Genomic DNA, 23,428 nt, shown 5'->3' on the forward strand with positions numbered 1-23,428 from the left:
CAGCCTTCATCATCATACAATAAAGCAATATTCTGAAGGAAAATGTCCACAAACCTATGGTTATGTAGCATGTCTCTATGAAGAAAAAGGTTGATTTGTTTACCTATCCTTTGTATAGCACATAATATGTAGAAACTAATTAATATGTCAACATCAAATCACAGGTTTTGGATGTGAATAGATTAAAACAACTTTTGTTACAATGCAAAACATTTTTATTTTATTTTCATTGTTTTATATAAATGTAGTAGTAAACATAACAGCCAAAATGAAAGAAAATAGCAAGTTTCATTCAACTAGTTGGATACACTTTGTTGCTTCTGGTTCAGTATATTACTTCCCCCACCCCCTTTTTTATATTAAAATGTGGTACAAAAATAAAGTGTATTACAAATAAATATTTATTTATGTATTAGGAAGATTGTTTTAGAAATGTATCATGAATATATTTAGTTTTATACAACTGCCAAATTTTTTAACAATTCAACATTAGGGAAAAACTGTTATGAAAAGAAATGAAAGAAGAAAAAAATAGATTATTTAAAAAATAAAATGTCCAGTTTCTTATTTTATTTACAACTGTTTAAAACCTATAAGAGGAGCTTATCTCAATTTATATTCTACAGTTTTTTCTTTATTCCCTTTTAATAGCAAAAGCCAAAATTAGTGATGAATGTCAGAGACATTTGCTTCTTTACAGCTGGAAATGTTGAGATTTAATGCTTTTAAGTGAAAAGTACCCCTTTTACAAATGCCACCATCATTCCCCATTAATGTAAAAATGGAAGACATAGGACATTTTTCAGACCGTTCATCTGTACACCACATTGTGCATTAAATTATTGATAATACAGAAAATGCAGGAAATAAAATAAATGTAGGAAAGATACATTCTAGATTCTCTGTACCTCTTTGTCACAAATGACTCACTGGGTACAGTGTAAAACTCAGTTAGGTTTGACATTCTAGAGCACTGAGCATAAAAACAAGCAGTTGGATTGATCCCAAACGTCTGATGCTATAAAACTATATGACTGTTCATGTCCAAAAGAAAAAAAATAAAAGAAAAATAAAAATAAAACACCGGAAAAGGAATCACAAATATAATCACAGAACCAGTCACCAAATGCAGAATAGGAATCAGTGTTCTTCCTTGATTATAATGGGCCAGTAGCCACAGGACAAGTCCACAGAAAGCATAGTTGAAAAGAAAATGACATCAATCAATTTTAATAATGTCATACCTTCACAAAATAATAACCTGTTTTCAGATTGTGACATCAGCAGTTACTGAGTGCCCACAGTGCCCCGTAAAACGAATACGAAAAGTTTTCTGTAACCCTGAAAAACACATACGGCAAAATGCAAATAGGGGTGGCCAGACAAAATGGCAAATCATGATGAAATAAACTATTTAGAAATTTCAGGATTGTTGTACAGGAACATAAACCATACATTCAGTGGTCGCTTTTCAACGTTATGGCAAATAAAAATCATCAAGTTTAATGTAAAAGTATAAACTCAGATGTCATCTATGCGCATCTTCACAGAGGGAAACACCACAAAGCTATATTTGTTATATTATTATTTTAGGCTCAGTCTAAGCAAAGCGTAAGTTGAAAAATATCCTTAATTCAGTGCAATAATGTTTAAATTGAGCCTAATGACTCACCAACAAATGAACAATGTTTTGCTGTATTTCTTCTGCACAGGTGTGGTGTTAATCCTAAGTTAGGTACTTGTGCTTGAATCTCACATATTTAACAACAAAGCAGTGAATGTACTTTGGGACATTGTTTCTTAACTACTGGGTCATGGTGGGCCATGTTGGTAGTCCGCAAGGTTGTGGCTAATGGCTGTTAAAGGCAGTTTGTAAATACAAGTCCTGCAATGATGGCACACAACGGTGCTTTGTTGTAGAAATAGTCATAAAAACAAGAGGATGAAAACCGCTGCTTTTGGAGATTTGTTCTGTGTAAACATGCATGTCCTATTGTAAAACTGTTCTGGTAGATGTGATTTCATTTATAACTTGTTCAAGAATTTCATCGATGACATCACAATCATAATTCACCTGCTCAAGGTCCAGAGCAGGGACGAAGGTGACCAGAAGATGACCAACCCTTTGCCTTAGTTCCCTTAACTTGAGGCTATAAAAACAGAATGAAAACAAGAAAGAGTTAGTCTACATGCATTACCACAACATATAACCTTTTATTAAAATAAGACTACTTGGGGAAATGCACTGTAGATGTGCTATTGGGATTGCGATGTAGCATGTAAAGGTCACATGGAACGAACAAACAAACTAACTGACTTACTATCTAACTATCTATCGTTCGTTACACTTATATAGACCTTTCTAGACACCCAAGGATGCTTTACAATCCATACTGCTCAGAACGCTCAATCCAAACACACAGGCGAGAAGCAGCAGCCAAACATGCACAGCGTACTCTCGACCAGGAACGACCATCCACCTGGAGGACTGCATCGGGCACTAGGATTTCACCCAGGAAAGAGTGCCAATCCATATCTGGACATACACACATTCATTCACATACACACTCATTCACTCACACACCAGGACATTTTATTAGAGAAGCCAATTCACCTACTCTCCATGTTTTTGGACTGTGGGAGGAAACCGAACATGGAAACTCCACCCAGATGGGACTTGAACCCAAGATCCCAGCGCTGAGAGGCGAACGTGCTAACCACTAAGCCACCGTGCCGGAACTGGTGGCAATGAGCATGCATTAACTGTGCCAGTGGGGATAGGTAGTCATCAGAGAGGCCAGCTTGGATTTACAGTTGTTGATGGTAAAGGGACTGTAAAGCATGAAGTGGGGTGGGTCTGGGATGCCAGACTTCAATATTGAGCCTTCTGGAGGTGTTGTGGGCTTAATTCAGCGAAACACCAATGAGAGGAGGTGGCTGTCTGATGACCCCTGTGAAGAGCTAGGGATACAGTGGCTGGTTTGGGTACTCATGGGCTGGGCTCAATGAGTAAACGTAGTTGTTAAGGATAGTCGGTTGCTGATCTGATCTTAAACGGCCTCAGCAACCTTAGTGTTCAGGTGTAGGATTCAACAGGAATTTTGGTGGCTGCAGGTAGGGAGAGTGTGTGGTTGGACCTTGCAGCAGGTAGTGTCCCAGTCACACAGCTCCAGGGATCTGGAGGTTGTGGGTTCGATTCCCGCTCCGGGTGACTGTCTGTGAGGAGTTGGTGTGTTCTCCCCGTGTCCGCGTGGGTTTCCCCCGGGTGCTCCGGTTTCCTCCCACAGTCCAAAAACACACGTTGGTAGGTGGATTGGCGACTCAAAAGTGAATGTGTGTGTGTGTGTCTGTGTTGCCCTGTGAAGGACTGGCACCCCCTCCAGGGTGTAATCCTGCCTTGCGCCCAATGATTCCAGGTAGGCTCTGGACCCACCGCGACCCTGAATTGGATAAGCGGTTACAGATAATGAATGAATGAATGTATGTATTTGACAGTACACAAGATACCTTCCTTCTAAAACAAATGGTCAGGACCCACAGTAAGACTACTACAGAACAGGTATGTTTTGTGGGGTGGATCATTCTCAGCACTGCAGTGGTGGTGGCATTAATGTGTGTTCTGCTGTTATGAGAAGATCAGACACAGCAGTGCACCTAGAGATTTTAAACACTTTGTTCAATCACTGTCCACCCTGCTACCTCATTGGCCCACCTAGTAGATGTAAAGTCAGAGACTGCACAGTTTGGTTTGGTCGTGCTGAGAATGATCCACAACTCAAATCATACCTGATGTGTGGTGGTCCTGGGGGGCGTGGGGTCCTTACAGGGTGTAATGGGGATATGAATGTATGCAGAGTAGCAAGTGGAATACAGTCTGTAGTTCCTTATGGTCAGTACTTCCTTATTGGTCAGTAGATCGGATAAAATGGACAATGAGTGTAGATACAAGGTAGGTTTTCCTAATCCAGTTATTGTTCAGTATATATCGCCAATGGTTATGTGAATTAATATCATAGTTATAATTTTGTCATTTTTTTAAAATTGCATTCTTTTTTAGTTAATCTGCTGTCAAAACTCCTGAATGAAAAGCTCACAGCTTTGGAAGCCTGTCACCATACTGTTTTACAGAATCCAACCTAAAAAAAACATCTTGTAGAAATTATATATCAGTCAGCAACAGTTAATGTGACTGTTGTTGGAACTAACTGATATTGTTTTTACAGTTCCCTGGACTGGATATATTTTTAGCAGAAATCAAGAACTACCTGCATTCCAGTGTGTCTGTGCCTTCTTGTCCTCTCTCTCTCCCTGGTCTTTCGTGATTGGCCCCAGTTGTTGCGCATTGGCTTGGGTTGGAAGGTTCTCTTGCATCTGCTTCATTCTCCTGTTGTTGTGGATCAGGAAATTCTGTCTGTGCCTGCTGTTCTTCTAAACTTCGTTTTACCTTTTCACGTTCTCTCTTTAATTCTTTTTGAAGGTTTTCACAGCAGATCAACAACTTGCTCTTCTCTTGTTCTAGACAGTCCAGCTGTGTACAAGTACAAAGAGGGAAAGTAAGATATTGTACTTTATTTGTGTTCTTCTAAATGTGCTGCAGTTCTGAGCCCAGACTAGCAATGGCAGAGGCTCTCTTCTCCTTATTACAGCTCAGTGAAGCATTACAAAAATGATGAAGCTGTAATTTTAAGGAAAAATATTAAGTAGTGTCCTCCAGGTGCTCCGGTTTCCTCCCACAGTCTAAAAACACACGTTGGTAGGTGGATTGACGACTCAAAAAGTGTCTGTAGGTGTGAGTGTGTGAGTGAATATGTGTGTTTGTCTGTGTTGCCCTGTGAAGGACTGGCGCCTCCTCCAGGGTGTATTCCCGCCTTGCGTCCAATGATTCCAAGTAGGCTCTGGACCCACCGCGACCCTGAATTGGATAAGCGGTTACAGATAATGAATGAATGAATGAATATTAAGTAGTGTTCCTTTTATATACACTAATGAACCATATTTCAATTAACTTATAAATAAAATTAATAAATGAATAAAATGTACTACAGTATCTAGGGACAAGAATAACAAAGTATTTTATTTCTATGTCATTCTATTCTATGTTTGTATGTCAGACACTCACTTTGCTCTTCAGCTCCTGTTGCTCTTTGTTTCCTTCTTCCACTTGCCTTAGAAGAAGGTCCACTTGACAAGCCAGTTCATCATCCACACCATCAAACATTTCCAACCTTGCTGGGCCTAATTTGCTCTCCTCCCTGTTCTCTGCACCACTCTGGGGTTCTCTTTTTAAGTGTTCTAGTTCATGTTTGAGCTTTTCTATTTCCTCTCTGGCCTGTAGATAAAGTGCTTTATAACCCTTCTCCTGCTCCTCCTCTGCTGTGGAGGTCTGTGTGCTCTGCTCATACTGTTCCTTCTTTAGTGTATTCTGGGTGAGTTCCAGCAGTTTACTCTGAAGCTCTTCCACCTGTGTCCGGCTCTCATCCCGCTCCCGAGAGGCCACTTCCAGAAGCTCCAGCAAGTGGTCCTGCTGCTGCTGGGCTTCCAGCACTGAAAGCTCATTTCTGCCTGTAAGGTCCTGAAGTGAGTCCTTGTGTGTCACTGACCTTAGTGCCTCTTCTTCTGATCCTGGGTTTATTTCCTCACTCTTAGGCAACTTCACCTCCATCATTTCAGTTGCAGAACAATTAGACTGGTTGTTGTTTCTTTCTCCATTTTCTTTGACTAAACTTGTTGCAGTATTTACTTGGGCATTTATAGATCTCTGCATATGCTCTGGTTTTTGATTTGTCTTCCTTTCCACAGAAACAACACCTTGTTCTGTTTCTACACCCATGTAACCTCTCCCCTCAACCTCTTTCCCCTTTTCTGCTTTTTCCCTTTCTGAATCCTCCTCTTTTTTCACTGTCAGACTTAGGTCAGTCTGAGTACACATATTGACTTGTTTAGTAGAAGAAGCTGCAGCTGTAATTTCTGTGGATGCCATGGTTTCCATGGCCAAAACCTCACTACTCTTTGTGTGTATTTCTGGCTGATCCTCAGTAGAACTGCTTTCTGACTTTACCTTTGAGAGGTCAAATGCTGATTTAGGCCGAGGTGTGCTCCTGCTCTCAACGATAATGAGATCGTTGTCATTGTCACTGTTGTAATTCTTGTCATTGTTGTTACTGCCCTTGCCTACTAACATAATACCCAAAGATGCATCATCTTCACGTGCATCTTTACCATCATCTTTATTCGAAATAACAGTGGCCGGTAAGGAGCAGGGTTCCTGCGAGGGGGTAGATGTAGAGGGTCTGTCTTGCATCTTGCCACAGAAACCATTGCTTATTCTGAGTCTCTTTGCATATCTGTTCTCTCTGCTATAGTCCAGTAGTCTCTTGGCACTAATAAAAAAAATAAAATCACGGAGCAAGTCAGAAACAGTACAGAAGTGTAATAATTTGGGAGCATATTAGTGGGTACAAACAGAGGGTTATGTGGCAGGGTATAAATAGAAAGCACGTAATAATATGAGATATAAACAATTATGTAATACCTGACAGGAGTAGAGCTGGAAAGTGAGATTACATTAGAGATAACTGGCATATCATCATCATCATCATCTGGTCCGGAGCCTGCAAGATTAATTTAAAATATTGCAGTCCATCAAAAACAGCAGTAGTTCTTTATATACTATATTACTTGAGAGATATAAACAAAACAGGAGCTTACTTGCATGTGTGAGAGGCCTGGAATTATGAGAGGGTTTGGATGGGGCTTCTGCAGGAAATGAGGGGACTGAAGGAGGGGACTGTAGAAGAAAATGATAAATAGATAAATTAGTTCATCTTAATAATCTGGTGATGTATCAAACATTAGAATATTAAATAATAATAAAAAAGTAAAAAAAAAAAAAAGTTAAATAAACATTTATTTCAATTTATTTTATTTCTTATAACCAGCTTTGTGATGAAGAAATTTGCATCCTAGTCCAAAATAGCCAAGCAAGCCAAGGTTTCACCGTGCAAATGAAAACTCACTCAAGGGGAGTCCTCCACTGGTCAACACAGTATAGTGAAACTACAAGACAATTATCATAATTTAATTTTAAAATATTTACAAATATGGGTACTTTTAAAATATTTACATATTTAATATTTGTACATAAATTGTCAATATATCATCCTTTATTTATATTTCTCTTACATTGTTATTTTTAATGCGGGGATTTGTACATGTAGTTCTAAACTTTACAGAACAATATTTATTGATTTATATGGTTGGTGCTAGGGGTGGAGTGAGAGAGGGGTTATGGGGCTTAAAGGCTAAGCACCAGCTATATGAAAGTGTCAAACAAATAAATACAGTCGAATTTGAGTTCCTAACTTGTGTTTATTGATAGTCAGAAAACATGTTATTTCTTACTAATTCGAGGAATAAGGTTTAAAAGACCGTTGGTCCGACTTCGATCACATTTACAAGAATGATACACAGAACGGTACCTCTAAATTTGAGTTTAGCTTTTTGCTAGGCTATTGTCATGAATAATATTGGTTATTTAGCTAGCTAGATACTGTCACCAGCGGCTGCACATGAGGGCACTGAGGCTGCGTGTTGGACCACGGACAACATTACTGCTGCTCCCGCGGCCTCCACATCCCTCCGCTCATTCCGCTCCAGATCCGTCCGCATCCCGCAGTTAATGCAGCAAAAGGTACCGGTACTATGGCTTATATTTTTCCAACGTACAGTTTACTATGTCTTACTTTCGGGGTACGTCTTACATTAGCCGACCCCCCTAAAACCCACACTGCGTCTTACTATCGGGGGTGTCTTACTATCGGTGAAACACGGTATAAGCACTGACTCGTTTTCTTTCTAGGTATGAGCACTGATCAGATGCTGTGTATTGCACTTACTACATTTTGTTCTTTCTAGGTATCAGCACTGGCCCTTGTTCAGGGAAGTGTCTGAGCTCGGTGGGAGTTTGGACCTTTTTGTACTAGGTAGGATACCCATTCTGTCTAAACACTAAGCACAATACGAGCTAAATTATTACTAAATAAAAGATTATAGCTAAATGCTGTAAATGTAAGTTGCTCTGTGTTGCTACAAAAGAGCACTGACTTCAGTAGTGTGGAGGCGGCTTGTTACAAAAAATCTGATGTACAATAAACGACTCTAATTGTAAGATATGAAAGAAGCCTGTGACATCAAAAGGAGAAAACCCATCTCACCCAGTTGAGTATAAGGAATATCAAAAACCATTGAGCTCTAACCCAAGCACACAGACCACACTGCCTCAACATATAATTGTTTATGTTTGCTGTTTTTATACACACAGTAAATTTTCTGCATTTTAGTGGGGTTGATAAATATGCTACATTATTTATTTTATACTATGTCAGAATCTTAGTAAATTAAGGTCATTTACAAAATAAGCAAATCTTTACAAATTATTTTTTGTTGTTTCTTGTATAAGTTTAAATAAAACAAATTTATAAAATAAAACTTTAAATCAAATTAAATATATTATTTCCTAAATTGAACAACGGTCAAATCTGTGTTTTACTAACTGTTTTCTGCTCTGAGGATCTAGAAGATGGTCTCTATCTCCAAAATTTCATCTAGTTACACAATCAGCTTCAAAACACTTCTAAAATGCAGCCATATTTTTAAGGTAATGTCTGTGATTGTGGGGAAACGCTTTTCTTTGGCTCTTTGTTTTTATGGTGGAACTGGATGTTTGAGGGGGAAAAATTACTTTTGTTTGTACATGGCAGAAATGTTGTTTGTAAGATTTTAAACACTGTTTTTATTACCACAGAAACTCATTTAACTCAAGTTGCTTAGCTTTGTAGCCCTTTTTGTGTTTACTTCCATGCAGTTAGTGCTCTCCCAAATTTAGAGTCAGTTCCCCACTGAGTCATATTATGCACCTATGGAGCAGGAATTGAGCAATATTGTCACCTTTTATTTTTATAAATATCTTTAAGTCATGTTATAAAATTTTTATAAAAAAGTTTTTGATTAACATTGTGAATGTTGACATTTAAGGGTTTATGATTATTTCTTAGAATATTTAGGTATCAATTAAGGCATTTTTTCTGCAACATACTGATTTTAAGAGATGTTTAAGGGCAATCTTAAGGGGAAATTTTCACTTAAGGTCTTTTATGGAACCAGACACTGGTCTAAAGCTTTCAATTTTCCACTGCATATGCCCCACTAAAATACCCTATACAACCAAATACAATCTCCCCCTTTTCTTAGGCCTTGACAGCTGCATATATGAATGCACATTTACATGCTATCCCAAGACAGGCAAGCCCATATGCATTTTAGTAACACTAGGTTATCTGCACTGGGCAGTTAATGAAATCTGAACAATGTGAAGTTCAATTATTCTATTGAAAAGAAATTGCTCACTGCGAATCTGAGTTGGCGTTCCAAATCCTGCTGTCTCTTCATCAGTGCAGCATTCTTCTCTTTCAGTTCTTTGAATTGCTTCTCTTCTGCCTTCTTCTTCTCCTCCTCTGCCTTCTTCTTCTGCTGCTCAGCTTTCTTCTTCTCCTCCTCCATCTGAAACACATATATAATAGATTTTGCTTCAATATTAAATAGGACAATCTTCCAATATTTGTATTTTGAAGACAAAATATATTAACCATTCTCTGCCTCACCCTCTCATAGGACAATGGAAATGTTATAATTATAATACAATAAAAAAAAAACACCAGTCGCCAGAAAAAAACAACATATTACCTTCTGTCTACTTTTCTCTTGCTGCAGCCTCTTATCCCTCTCACTGTGTTAAAAGACATACACACACACAATCAGTCACAGATTGAACAAAATCTCCAGAATTTTATGAGAAGGTATAAGCTTTCTTATGGTAGGGAATATCATAATCCAACCTTTACATCAAAGAATATTCAGTATTCACGAAATACTGAAATTAATCTATTGTTATATGGAACAAAACTGAAATATTATATGGAACATAAAGTCTGAAGCTAAGATATATTCAAATGTAAAATATTACAAATAAATGGACATGGACATGTATACACTGGACATGTATGAAAGAGGGTTCAATTATTCATATGCTATGATCTTTTCCATATGTAACACATATACGCATATACAGAGTCATATCAGAAAATAAATAAATAAAACCACCTACCAAACAGTGGGCATATCCAGCTATTTTATTAGCTCTATTTACCATATACAAACACTTTCAAGTTCTCTAGTTACCAACTGCAGTCCATCAGTATTTTTCTGCATGCTATGTTATCCCCTTTCATACTGTTCTTCAATGATCAGGACCCCACAAAACCACCACAGAACAGGCATTATTGGGGAGTTATTCTCAGCACTGCGATTACAGTGACATGATGGTGTTGGAGGTTTAAAAAACCTTAGTGTCACTGTTGGAATGAGAATAATCCACTAACCAAAAAAAAAAAATGCAGAAAACAGCATCCTGTGACCACAGATGAAAGACTAGAGGATGACCAACACAAACTATGCAGTAACAGATGAGCTACTTTCTATGACATTACATCTACAAGGTGTGAGAATGACTCACCACAACACATACAATAAATGGTCATATAACATGTAGTCACTTCAAACTTTCCAATACTGTGGCAGCCCAGTATAACTCACAAATTAGAAAACACTCACTGCTTTTTGTAAGTTTTCTGATATTTGTTTTGTTCATCATCAGAATCCTCTGGCTCCTCTGGAACTGTGCAACTCCTACCAAAAAAAACAACAACCCCACAATAAGCAATGAAAAGTAATTCAGTAAAGTTCTTACACTTAAACCTTTGTTGAAACCCATTGCTGTTCTATGATGTTAAAAATCATTAATAATAGTTAATAATAATTCCTATTATAAATATTATAATATATTACTATATATAATAATAATAATAATAATAATAATAATAATAATAATAAGTCAACATTATACCTCACACCTCATGTACACAAAAAGTCAGCTTTCAGTATACACTAACTTAAATGCAGGGCCCAACAGATATAATGAATTACTGATTATTGCTGAAATAATAAAATAGAGGCTGACGTAGCAGTTAAAAGGTTAAATAAAGTGAAAGACTCATCTAGTAAATGACAAGGATGCAAACAAACAAGACAGTTTATATACAACATATTAAGCAAAAGTATGATTATATACATTTTAAGAACAATGTTTTGTGGGTTTCCCCATTTGGATTCTTCAAGTGTGGATCTAAAGAACAAGCCAACAGTGATTAGGCCCTCGCTGCACTTTATTATTTCATTTTAGTGTGTATATATATATATATATGATTTTCGGTGTAAGTCGGAACATACGTACGTACTGTACGTAAATAACATATATTACTTATATGATTAATACTTAAGAAATTCAAACCTTGTAGGCATGTCAATTTATATGTTTCATGAAGCTTTTGATGAATATAACAGATAATTAGATTTTCTACTGTGCTATATTCAGATCATAAGTCACTCATTCTGTGTCTTGGTATGTCATATATCTAAAGTTGTGACATGTTCAATGTTTAAAAAAATTCAGGTGAACAAAACACTAAAAAAATGAAGTGGAATGAATGTTGAACAAGCCTGGAAAGCATAATTTTTAAGCTTGATCATTCCAGGAAAACCATGAATGCATAAAATCTGAGGTGTATAGGCACAGGAAGCACAGAATATAAAAATGCAGAATCACACCTGAACTGGTTATCAGGGTTCAAGTGGCAGAACCATTTTTCAGGGAGCTTGTCATGATCTATGCCATCCGGAAGTTTCCGCCACTTCTGACATGCATCACATTGTACCCAGTTTTGGTCTGGTCGCTTCCTGTAGGGTCATTAACACACACACAAAGATTACCTTAACTGGTAATGTGAAACATTTAGAAATAGCAAGAGGAACCCCCAGTTTCATGGCCCAGACAAAGAACATGATTGTTTTTCTAAAATATGTTTATATTTGACAGCATAAGCTGTTGACAGAGGAAGCTTTAAACTCACACAATGTCCTCGACAGGAACGGTTGCTTTAAGCCTATGACGGACTTCCTTCCAATATTCTTCAAGCTTAACCCCTACATTGTATACAGTTTTTCTGCACAAACAGAAGATAAAAATTATCTATATATACAGAAAAATATAATAATTAAAACTGTATTTACAGAGCATTCATAAATACTGAAAATCTCAGGAATCTCTGACCTGTACTCATCTGTGGAGTCAAAATCTTGTTTATTATGAGTTGGCTGAAGGTAGTCACACTCTATCACCCCAATGACTCCCACACCGATGTTGTTAGCCTAATATAAGAACACAGAAAAAATTGTATGGCTTGCACACTAAACCCTATGAAGCTGCTTAAAAAGGTTGCAACGTTGGTAAGCAATTCTATTTATTTTGTTGGTTCTTTTTACACATTCCATTCCACTTATTGCAACAAGGGTTGTCATAATCTTAAAACTGTAGCTGTCAGCGAGAGGTTGAAAGTTCATGACAAAACATTGAATTTGGTTTATCACGTATTGCTAGCATTATTGCAACATTACCTTATATGCTGCTTAATAGCTATGAGGTAAAATAGAACAAATAGAACAATATATCCAATACTACCATTAAAATACCATCAGCTTAAAAAGACTTAAGGCTTCCACTTCACTTCATAAATGAAGTAACTTAAGGATTATTTGAAGTCGTCCTTTATTTAAGGTGGTATTTATTTTAATGTGACTATTTCTATAAAGTGGTTAATTACTTGAGTTGGAAACCTAAATAAAAATTTTTAAAGGTAGAATTTATAAAAAGGTGGCCTGCAAAATATAATGGGAGACTTTTTGATGTGGTATTTTTTTATATGTTCGTTTCTATGAAGCGGTCATTTACTTAAGGTGGAAGCCTAATTAAAATGGCTGTTTTTTTAAGGTTGAATTTTTTAAAGGTGACCTACAAAAATAATGGAAGGTTTTATTTTTATTTTTTTTTAATAAATGTGACAGATTCGATAAAGTGGTGGATTACTTAAGGATGAAGTCTAAATAAAATGGCTGATTTTTTAAGGTGGTGTTCAATGTGTCTTAGAAATCTTTTTAAGGATTATTTGACCTGGTCATTTATTGAATGTGGAAGTCTAAATAAAACAGCAGTTTTTAAAGTGGAACATTTTAAAATGCAGTGTTTAAAATATATTGGCAGTGTTTTTATGGTTTTAAGGTTTATCTGAAGTGGTCATTTATTTGAGGTGGAAGTCTAAATAAAATGGGCATTTTTTAATGTGGAATTTTTTATTAATGTGGCAGTCAAACTACATTGGCAGTCTTTTTAAAATGGGCATTTATAAGTTTTATAAAGCACAAGCAACATAATTGGCAATAGGTCCTACGACCCTGTGAAGTTTCATGGATGTAACCATGTAACCAAGCTCCTCCATGTACAGATAGTACTTCAGGACTGAAGGAGAGGAAGGGAGCCGTACACATTCTCTCCCTGATGTGTGTGAAAAGTGCCCAAAATGATATCATCATCCGAACAATGCTGAACCATATCAAAAAATTTTAGAAAATCATATGCTTCCATTCAGACAATGTCTCTTTCAGGGAAGGTCTTGAATATTTCCACAAGTCCACATGCATCCATCTTAACAGCATGACTTAGAAGAAGAGTCTGGTTGTTGAACTTTGCCTGCAGTCCACACCTTTCATCACCTTTGATCGGACAAGAATGGGACAATCCGCTTGTTAAGTCGTGACATTTTGACTTTGTGATGTTGGCCAACTACCTTCTGTTGAGTTATTAAAAATTAGATTAGTTAAAAATAGTAGATTATCACTGGTAGCGCAGCTATTTACAAAAAACCTCTTCTGACCGTGAGAAAGAAACATGGCTCTCTCCAGAATTAATTGAGATATTCAGCTTTATTGAAACAGTAAACATATGTAAACATATCTTATCAATGTATGATAAGGGACCTTAGGTACAATTGGACCCGGAAATAGCGAAACATCACGCATGGTGTCACACTTAACAAGCGGACATTCCTTTCACAAAACTCCAGCTATTGGTCTCCTCACTTCCCAGACTGGTGTTAAAAAAGTGGCGATGCTACACAACTGTAGGCATAGCCCTGTCCCAAGTTTTTTTGAGATGCGTTGCTGCCATTTAGTTGTAAACTAGTTATTTTTCATGAAATGGTAAAATGACTTTCAACATCTGACAAGTTATCTATGTTCTATTGTAAATAAAATATGGGTCTATAAGATTGCATTGTTTTTATTTACATTAAACACAGTGTCCTATCTTTCTTGGAATTGGGGTTGTATGGGGAAAAATAAATAAATAAATATCATAATTCAGTCACAATTACTATTCAAGACAGAATTTAGAAGAGAGAAGAGAAACCTTTACAGCAAGCAGGCCAATATCTACCTACCAATATCTAGGAATTGATTTATTCCCCATAACGTACAACAACTTCTAAAATGCAGCCAATTTGGAGTGATATATGAGGCCCCTTCTCTTTTAATGGAATACAGAGTGTGTGTGGTTGCAGGAACCAGCAGCATATGTAAGCATTTTAATTTCACTTTTATTTACTACTGCTTTAGAAAATGTGTGTAAATAGTATGTTTAATGAGGAATGATGATTGGTGTGTTGGTATTAATGTACTATATACTATTAGTGTTTTTTCTATTTTTGAGATCCTGCTGGTGTGGTTTGAAATGAAGAAAATGAGCAATAATTTTTTATATGGTCTTAATTCTTGCTGAATTTTGATTGGTTCTTGATCAGACTAAAGTTAAATACAAATACTCCATTTTAAAGTGGAAAGCTATTCTTAACGGGGGCAGCTTTTCCTTTTTTTCCTCTGCTAAAGCAAACAAGCACTGAGATGTTAGACAGCTTCCTCTGAATTTAAAGTTAGAGCAGGAAATCAAGACTTCAGGAAGGTTCAAGATTATAAAGTACAACACAAACCATATTCCCCCTCACCTTGAGCTGACAGCCTACTCTCTCATAAGCTTTGATGAGTCGTTTTTTGTGGTACATCATGAGGCCGTACTGCTCTTTGTTTCTTGTGTTGTAGCCAAAAATGATCTGAATGGCTTTATTCTGAGACAAAATTTAAGGATAAAAACAGCATAAATAATCTTTAATGAATAAGCTGGTATTCATTTATCCGTCATCAAAACTTCTCTCTCTCTCTTTCCCTCTCTGTGTGTAGAAGGATACTGGGGGTAGCTGTAAGAACTGGGGTTTGTAGCAGTCCTTGATTCGGTGCGCCAGACATTTGGAGACAAACTGGGTTTTAACCTTCTGTCCTCGGATGATAATCTGCATTCTGGGTTTCAGGTAGAGAATACTGCAGTAGTCCTGAATTAAATAAACACAAACCATACACAAATATACAAAATACTCTCAGACATAGCCTTAATTTTGCAGCTTAACACTACTATTACCTTATTCAGATGTGGACAAATTTGCTGGTGTCATTACATAGCATTAGCATAGAAATGATATGCAATTTTCTCATCTATATCTGCATGTATTTGGTATGTCGTAAAGTAAATCAAAGAAAATTTGAAAAGAGATAAATGACTGCTCATTCTACAAAGATATTCAACAATTTCCTGGACTATTGTTTGGACAGATTCCCCTAGAAAAATTATTAATACATGGATTATAGTAATATTTCAAACTGTTTTCTTTCATTAGTATCACACTTCTTCAACCTGATAATCTGCCATGCAGCTTATTTAAGTGCACCCTTAGAGAAAATGTTAAGGCAGAGATACATTTATGGTCACTAAAGGTACAAACAGTGTAAAAACCTTCCTCTAAAGGTTTTAAAGGTTTTATGTTCCCTAATGGTACATTACATTCTCTTCTACAGAAGCAGAGGTGAATATTGGTAATTTTTTATTGCAGAACTTTGTCAAATTAAAGAACATAATGTAAGTCCTTATACTTATTAAAGGTAAAGTATAAGTACCCTTGAGAGTACCACCACAGTGACAGCAAAATGTACCACTAAAGTGACAATATTTCTGACAGTGTGTGGAACAGTAGTCACCCTGCTGTTTGGTTTCATGGTGTAAACAACACTGAACACGTTCAGCAAAGGAGAGAGCTGTCTGATGAGATCAGACAGAATATTCTAGGCAAGCATATTAAAAGTAAAGGCTATACAACAATTTTCAAGCAGCTTTATTTTGCTGTATGCAAGTGCTAGTGGAGAACCAACCCCAGATTGAACAGAAGGACTCAATTCAGTACCAGTGAAATGTTTTAGTGTGGCATGCGTGAACCAGAACTAATCATTTTAAGAAGATCAATACTGGACCTCTTTAATGCACTCGAAATGAATGCAATCAGTACATTCTGTGTTCCAACACATTCTCCTGCCTCTATTTTCAGAAGAACACAGGTTGCTACTGTTTACAAACTTTTAGTCATTCAGTTTATCATCTTAAAACTCACCCGCAGAGAGCAGATACTGCCAGGCACTGATTGTATGCCTTGTTGTAGCTGTTTGTTTTGTTCTGTTTTGTCTTCATACATTTCAGCTGGAATACGGACGTCATATCGGTCACTTTCAAAGTCAAATTCGGATGTTCCTTCTGATGTTCTGTAGTAAAACACATAACTGTGAAAACTACACTGATATAAATGCTGTATAACTTAATTTTAATTAAAACCAATAAAAAAAATACCAATGTCAAGTGTGTCTTTCAAAAGGATTCTTACTTGCGGAGGTTCCAAATAATGATGCGAGTTCCTGTGGAACTCTTGGAGCAGCCATCAATGGCTCCAAATTCAGAAAAAAGCTCCTCCTTAGTCTTAAACAGAGAGTGTTTCAGGATATCCTGCAGACAAGCCTCATGCTCCAGTTCAGGACAGAGTGAAAAACAAGGTCAAGGGCCATAAGATAAAGGTGATAAATTGCACAGAAAAACTGTTGTGTTCTTTGGACTAATACTTATTTTACATCTGTTTGCTTAAGTAACCATATTACTTGGTCTGCATCCAATTGGCATTAAATTGCAGCCTACAACTGAATACTGTTTTTTTTTTTTAAACATTTAAAAGACAAATGTAATTATGTACATGGCAGGAATGTAAACACAACCTGGTTACTCATGGCTTGATGTCATGTTGTTTAGCTTCAGTACCTGCTGCTTTGTTTTTATTAAAAACATAGTGGACAATTAAACACAGAGCACAAGATTTAATTAGAATATTAAATATATATAGAAAAAGAAGTGTAAATACTTATGCATTTCTTGAATGGATGCAGATTCAGATCACAGTGACTTGTGAATGAAAAGTGTAAACAGGGCCTTTTTATATCTCTTAGTGGACATAAACTTGCAATCTGCATGCATGGTGTTGGTATAGTCAACCATCTGCTTTGTGAACGTAAATGTTTACATACTTGCCAATGTTCTACTCTTGTAACTGGAGGCTTCCACTAGAGGGCAGATGAATATGATGTGGTTATTTGTTGACTCTGACGCAGCCTCCTTCAAAATTTACCGCCAATGTGATGTGGTTTTTGCCTGCACTGCCAAAATCTGTTTCTGCATGTACTGCACCTTGCATACACATAGTATTCATTTTCTGATACCGTGCACAACTGACGCACCAAATGGCCGCAGGATATGCAATGCAGCCATGATGCATACATGAAATTGACGAATGATTAAACTCCAAACTCCAATTTACCATTCAGTTATTCTGTCCATCCAATCTTTAACTCAAGCCTCTCAAACATCCACTCAATCCTCTCTCTGTCTCTAGATAAGGATATGGGTTTGTCCAACATATTTGAACATGACGATGGGTACTAGGACATTCTCCGCTCCAGTTTCCTGAAGGTAGGTCTGTGACAGCATCCCCACACACTGCATGCCTGCTTTTTTTGAAAACACAATAGTGTCCTTCCCCAAGCGCATGGATCCAGACTTAAAACCATTACCATAAAGACCAACTGGGACATGGCCATTTATCGTCTGCTTATCACTGAAGCCAAAGCTAAGAAGGAAGAAAGAAACAAAAAGATAAGTGGTGTATAAGTCAATGGATGAAGATTATTGAGACTTCTGATGTTGTCTTTATAAATCACTATGGACATTAAACATTATGGAAAGTAAAAACATTTAATGAACATGCAGTCAGATTTTAAATGCAATACAAATAAAAATCACAGAATATGGCAAGAAATGTGAAAGAAAATGTGTTCCATGTTGTTTCTTTGGTCTGTTTTATATTTTTCATAATTAGGCTTTATGGGGAAATGGGACTTTTATGGGTTATAAGGTAATAAGGACAACTGGTTTCAAGCTTTAAAATTATATATATATATATATATATATATATACCCACACACACACATATACACACTGATCAACCAAAACATGACCACAATTCTTTCAGTTCCACTGACCACTAATGAAGCTGTGCAGCAGCAGATAAGATACTCTCTGACTTTACAGATACATGGTCGACCAACAATTAGGTGTGTCTAACAGATGGGACAGTGAGTGGAAAGAAGGTTTAAAAACGCCAGCAGCCCTGCTGTGTCTGAACCACTCCTAACAACACACTCTAACACAACACATTAGCACAACACACCATAACACAACACATTAGCACAACACACTTTAACATGTAAACTGACCATTAAAGAGTGTAAAAAGGGGCAAACAAAATATTTGAAGCAACAGATCAATTTCAGTTTTTAAATTCAGAACGACTAAGAGACAATGGAGCTGAGAGAATGGACAATGAGTGTAGAAACAATGAGGTGGTCATAATGTTGTGGTTGATTGGTGTATGTAGTCCAAATAAGAAAAAAAAACAGCATGAATACTGAGTTGGCAGATACAATGGATTAATAGATTAGGATGTCTAAACTCCAAGAATACTTCCCCTACCTCAGCATTTTGTGCATTTTTTCATAATCCATCCCTGCTCCATTATCCATGAAGGTGAGGCAGTCCTGTCCTTTTACTTTTGTTATATCAATCCAGAACTGTCTGGCCATTACATCTGGGTCATAAGCATTGTCTGAAAAACAGAACATCATAATGTATCAGATATAACGGCACATGGAAAATGCAAGCAAAGCAGGGCCCAAAAAATTTTGGGAACCATATACTGGCTACTATGCCATCAGTTGATTAATATAATTCAGTTTGAACACTGTCGACATGTAAATAATGTAAAAAACATTATCAGTCTACAGGACTGTGTCGTGGCAGGTAATATTCAACAGAGAAGTATGTTGACTTTTATTGAATTGTCATCTGATGTACATTTTACCAGGATTCTGAACCTTGCATTTTACACGCAATGTAAATAAATTCACAGAACATTTTTTGGTCACCCAACTTTTTCTTATTCTGGCATAAAATAAATGTGTCAGTAATCATCGGTTTGAAACATCTGCAAAATCAAAGCATCAGATGTAGATAATCTTTATAAAATCCATTATATGCCAATACCGATATAATTTTGATATCATTGTGCATCACTACTTAAAATATCTGGTTAGCATTTCCTGGATGGTATTTTATACTCAAGCATGATCTGCATCATCTGTTTGAAAATAAACAGAAACATTCCTTGTGTCTTTTGCAGACAGACAGTTTCAGAATAAGTGTATATCTCCTACAACAAATAAATAGTTTTATCTCTTTATATGATATTCCTTTAAGTACAGGAATTTTGGTTTCTTATTTGCATTTTGACATATGCTGTAATAGAGGTTAGTATAATTAATCATCTTTAGCCAGTCTGAAGCACGTATATCCATAATTTATATGGGATAATAAACCTAAATTATAATTTTTTATCCTAATCTCTGTGTATATAAATTAACTGTTCTAGTGCTATATTAGATAATTAAAAACAGGCAATTAATATTATATAAAAAAATGTATAATAAGGCTAATGAGCAAAACAATTATGCCATTACCAACACTGCCCGGGACAACAATAGAAAAATTATAACAATGTAATTACAAACAAATCTATTCAAATATTTATTAAAAATTTGAACACTGCTATAGTTCATTCATCAAAAACTGTAAACTTTTTTTTTATTCAGGAACAAGGATAAACCATGAAAGGTATGTTGTCTGACTTTGATCACAATTATATAAGAATTAAAATGTTTTACAAGTGCTGAATAACAGAAACATTTCATTAAAAATGCAATGTGCTGATTAGTAATTCAATTAAAAATAAATGTCAAAAGCAATGGCAAATGTAATAAACAAGATGGAGAAATTGTAACCTACCAATCAGTTCCGCAATAGCGCTGAAGGGCCATGTGTGGCTGGTGGAGTTTGTGTGCAAGAACTTTGGACAAAGCTGTAAAAGAGAAATATAACAGAAGACAGAAGTGGCATTATTTATACTGTCTTTGGTAGGGTTACTTAATCCAGCTTCTTGAGAACAAAGGGACGAGAAATCCTTATCTATGGAGTGTAAGAAATTACAGCATGGACCCAAATGTGACTGGCTTACATCGTTGCAATCAACAATATTAATATCATAATAAATGTTCCAAACCAGTGTCTTCCTAGAGATAGATTGACCATTTGACATATTTAGCATATGAACAGGCAAAGCAGGAAGACCCACAACAGCTCTCACTGTGGGACCAGAAGACCCAATCAATATCAAAGGACGTTTATTACTGAGTAATCAACAACTACCACAGACAAAGGGAACTAGTCTAGACATGAAGGTGGCAGAATTCAATTTCCACTGAGTTAGAACTTGAGTGGTATTTACACATAGGCTGTATTCAGTACATCACATCCTTCAGGAGGAGCTTAGGGGAAGGCGGTATTGTCAATCTATATATGCTGTGTTTTTCTACTACTCAATGTTCAGTCCAGCTCTGCTGAATCCCTGGTACATCTTCGTATCTTGCAACTGCTTGCTGTAATAAAGGTTTTCCATTTTTCATAAATTTTGAGAGACGTCCCATTTTTCCTACAGGAGCTAATTATGAATGTAGAAAGACTTTTTTTGTACCATTCTAGGGCAAACTGCCTTCAGCATTATGCACATTACACATTAACAGCAGAATGACGTTAATGGGTGATTACAGGTTGTCCATGATATCAGCAACAGATTTCACATTAATATAGAGGGTCTAATTTGTATGCTTTGTCTTACTTACTGAGTTCAGCATCCTGCAAGGAACTCTTTTCATGTGAATGCTCCAATTTTTACTCACCCACAGCATCACTGAGCACCTGTCCTGCTCCAATTTACATATTCATAACCTATATATTGTATGACATATTCATAACATATATATATATTATACCATCATATTACTTACAACACTATTTCAATGAGTTCTTTTTACTGTAGTTTTGTTATTTGTTTTGCTTGCCGGTATCTACCAAAGGAGGATGGGTCCCCCTTATGATTCCTCTCTTGTGTGAGGAGGGATTTTTTTCCTTGTCTTTTGCCCTTGCCTGCACATGGAAAGCTTGGACACAAAGCTCTTTATAACTCATTTGTGACAACTTTCTGTGGTGGAAAGTGCTACATAAATAAAATTTGACTGATGAATTTATTGGGTTTCCTTGTTGAAAGGCACAAGTTTAAGGAGTATCTGGCAACCAGTGAGGAGAGCATAGAATAACAGTGCTTGCTGAGCAACAAAACCAGAGTACTGTAGTTGTCCAATAATAAAATTAATCCTCAAAAATACAACTTGCCTACTAAAGGTGCACACAAAGTAAAAATAAGCCTGTTTTAAGAATTAAGACAAGAGTTTAAACATTCCTTTCAGCATGGACACACTTTGCCACAAGGCCCTAACAGATGTTACACCACTGTCTGTGACTGTAGAGTTCTGTGACCTAGAGGACGTTTTTTTGGCATAGCCTTGGCATAGGGGGATCACACTTTCTGACAGCTGCCATCAGAATTTGTGACCCCCTCTGAATCTCCAAATAAACCTTATACACATTCATGTTTAAGTACATTTATGTAATTAATATTCAGTGGAGTCACAAATTCTGCCCCCCATGCTAGACATGAAGTAGCACCCTTAGTGTTATAGAACTTGACGGTCACAGAATTTATTGTAACACCGGTTCTGGTGGGTTGCTTATAGATTCAGACTGATACTACAATTATGATACTTTGTCAAGGCACTTCTGGATCAGAACAACTGGTTGAAAAAGGACTTCGAACTCCAGGTTTGCGATGCAGCCCTGCAATGTAAGAGGCTCTACTGACCAGTTAAACATATCTGCCGTCATTATAGGCGACCCGCTTTGTTGAGCATAAACTCGTTCATTCAGTATGTGCAAAGCAGTGTGATTCGTCATCTCACGTGAGCTGGTTTCATACAAAATATAACAATTGGTTTCATACATTTTGTATGCTACGTTTTGGTGGCAAAAAAAAAAGATTTATTGCTCATTTGGACTAATGGACTGAACATTATAATATTTACAGGCAAGTTTACAACGGAAAGTGTGATCTCTCTCTTATCAGCCCCGAGAAAGCAGATACATCATTCACTGAAGCGAAGAAACGAAACTGGAATTTACCCTATTAACAGCAAAACGAAAATGGGAAAAATAAATAAATAAATAAGTCGGACATGCTGAATGAATTCGTCTCTACGCCGTTCCTCTCCCCCAACTGCTCCGTTTCTCTCAACTTTCCTCTAAAACAGACACTAGTGCAAGGGCTTGTGACACTATATAAGTTAATAAAATAAAACGCTACGGAACTATGCCATCCCATGACATAACTGTCCACTAACACACAATTATTCCCTCGTATCTCACTGTGTCCGTTAATACAATTAAATGCCTCATTCAGTTTTCTTACCGCGCTCAAAGGGATGCCTCTCTCTGTTTGTGTCGCCATTTTTGTGAAGCAAAAGTGCTGCGCATGTGCCGCCAACCACGCTCACCACAGATATTTAAAAGGGACAGAGATCTTCTAAACAGTGTAAGAACGACGCAAAGGATGCCATTTTAGGGCCGCTTTATGCAGATCCGGTGTGGGCCCCATCCTGATTCCCCGTTCCTAATGAACCCCAGGGCAACTAACATGGAAAACTATGAAGAAGCGGCGTTTAGCTACGATGCCACTCTTAAAGGAGCAATCTGTAATACACCAAACTTGACACCAACGCGTTTAAATTCGGAACTATAATACAGTCTCAAAACAGTGGAGAGAGCTGTCGCCTCCTCCCCAGAAGTGAAGATCGAACAGGTTGCCAGTTTGAGGAAAACTGAACGAACAAGCAAGAGACGGGTTTAAGAACTTGGGCCGTATAGAAGAGTGAGCCATAATCAACACAGAAAAATTGACATCGTTTCACTAATACATCTACCTACGCAAAAAAGTGAACGTGCGTCTGG

The 23,428-nt window shown here is 36.9% G+C and overlaps 1 protein-coding gene across 2 annotated transcripts; it reads right to left on the minus strand.

Moving 5' to 3' along the window:
• Positions 1 to 253: 253 nt before the first annotated feature.
• Positions 254 to 23,194, minus strand: LOC136710838 (MORC family CW-type zinc finger protein 3-like). 2 transcript variants are annotated; one of them, XM_066686680.1, is made up of 19 exons: positions 22,890 to 23,194; positions 20,318 to 20,390; positions 18,950 to 19,082; positions 17,824 to 18,047; positions 16,761 to 16,914; positions 16,494 to 16,641; positions 15,246 to 15,386; positions 15,006 to 15,125; positions 12,224 to 12,321; positions 12,024 to 12,116; positions 11,722 to 11,850; positions 10,669 to 10,743; positions 9,742 to 9,784; positions 9,406 to 9,558; positions 6,709 to 6,787; positions 6,533 to 6,611; positions 5,120 to 6,380; positions 4,266 to 4,528; positions 254 to 2,150 (listed from the first exon to the last, which is right to left on the minus strand). In XM_066686680.1, the coding sequence occupies exons 1-19, from the start codon at positions 22,926 to 22,928 to the stop codon at positions 1,991 to 1,993; spliced, it is 3,465 nt and encodes a 1,154-aa protein (XP_066542777.1). In that variant the 5' UTR covers positions 22,929 to 23,194; the 3' UTR covers positions 254 to 1,990. The 2 variants fall into 2 exon arrangements, with proteins under 2 accessions (XP_066542777.1, XP_066542778.1); XM_066686681.1 differs by lacking the exon at positions 22,890 to 23,194 and adding an exon at positions 20,817 to 20,946.
• Between the last annotated feature and the right edge of the window lie 234 nt (positions 23,195 to 23,428).

The sequence above is a fragment of the Hoplias malabaricus genome, chromosome 12 (genome assembly GCF_029633855.1).
Source record: "Hoplias malabaricus isolate fHopMal1 chromosome 12, fHopMal1.hap1, whole genome shotgun sequence".
NCBI lineage: Eukaryota > Metazoa > Chordata > Actinopteri > Characiformes > Erythrinidae > Hoplias > Hoplias malabaricus.

Coding starts and splice junctions, on each gene's coding strand:
- LOC136710838 (XM_066686680.1), bottom strand. CDS start 22,928: ATGGCGACACAAACAGAGAGAGGCATCCCTTTGAGCGCG. Junction 16,915..17,823: donor CAAATATGTTGGACAAACCC/ATATCCTTATCT, acceptor CTTGTTTTTCAC/TCTGTCCTGAACTGGAGCAT. Junction 6,788..9,405: donor AACGCCAACTCAGATTCGCA/GTGAGCAATTTC, acceptor TTTCTTCTACAG/TCCCCTCCTTCAGTCCCCTC.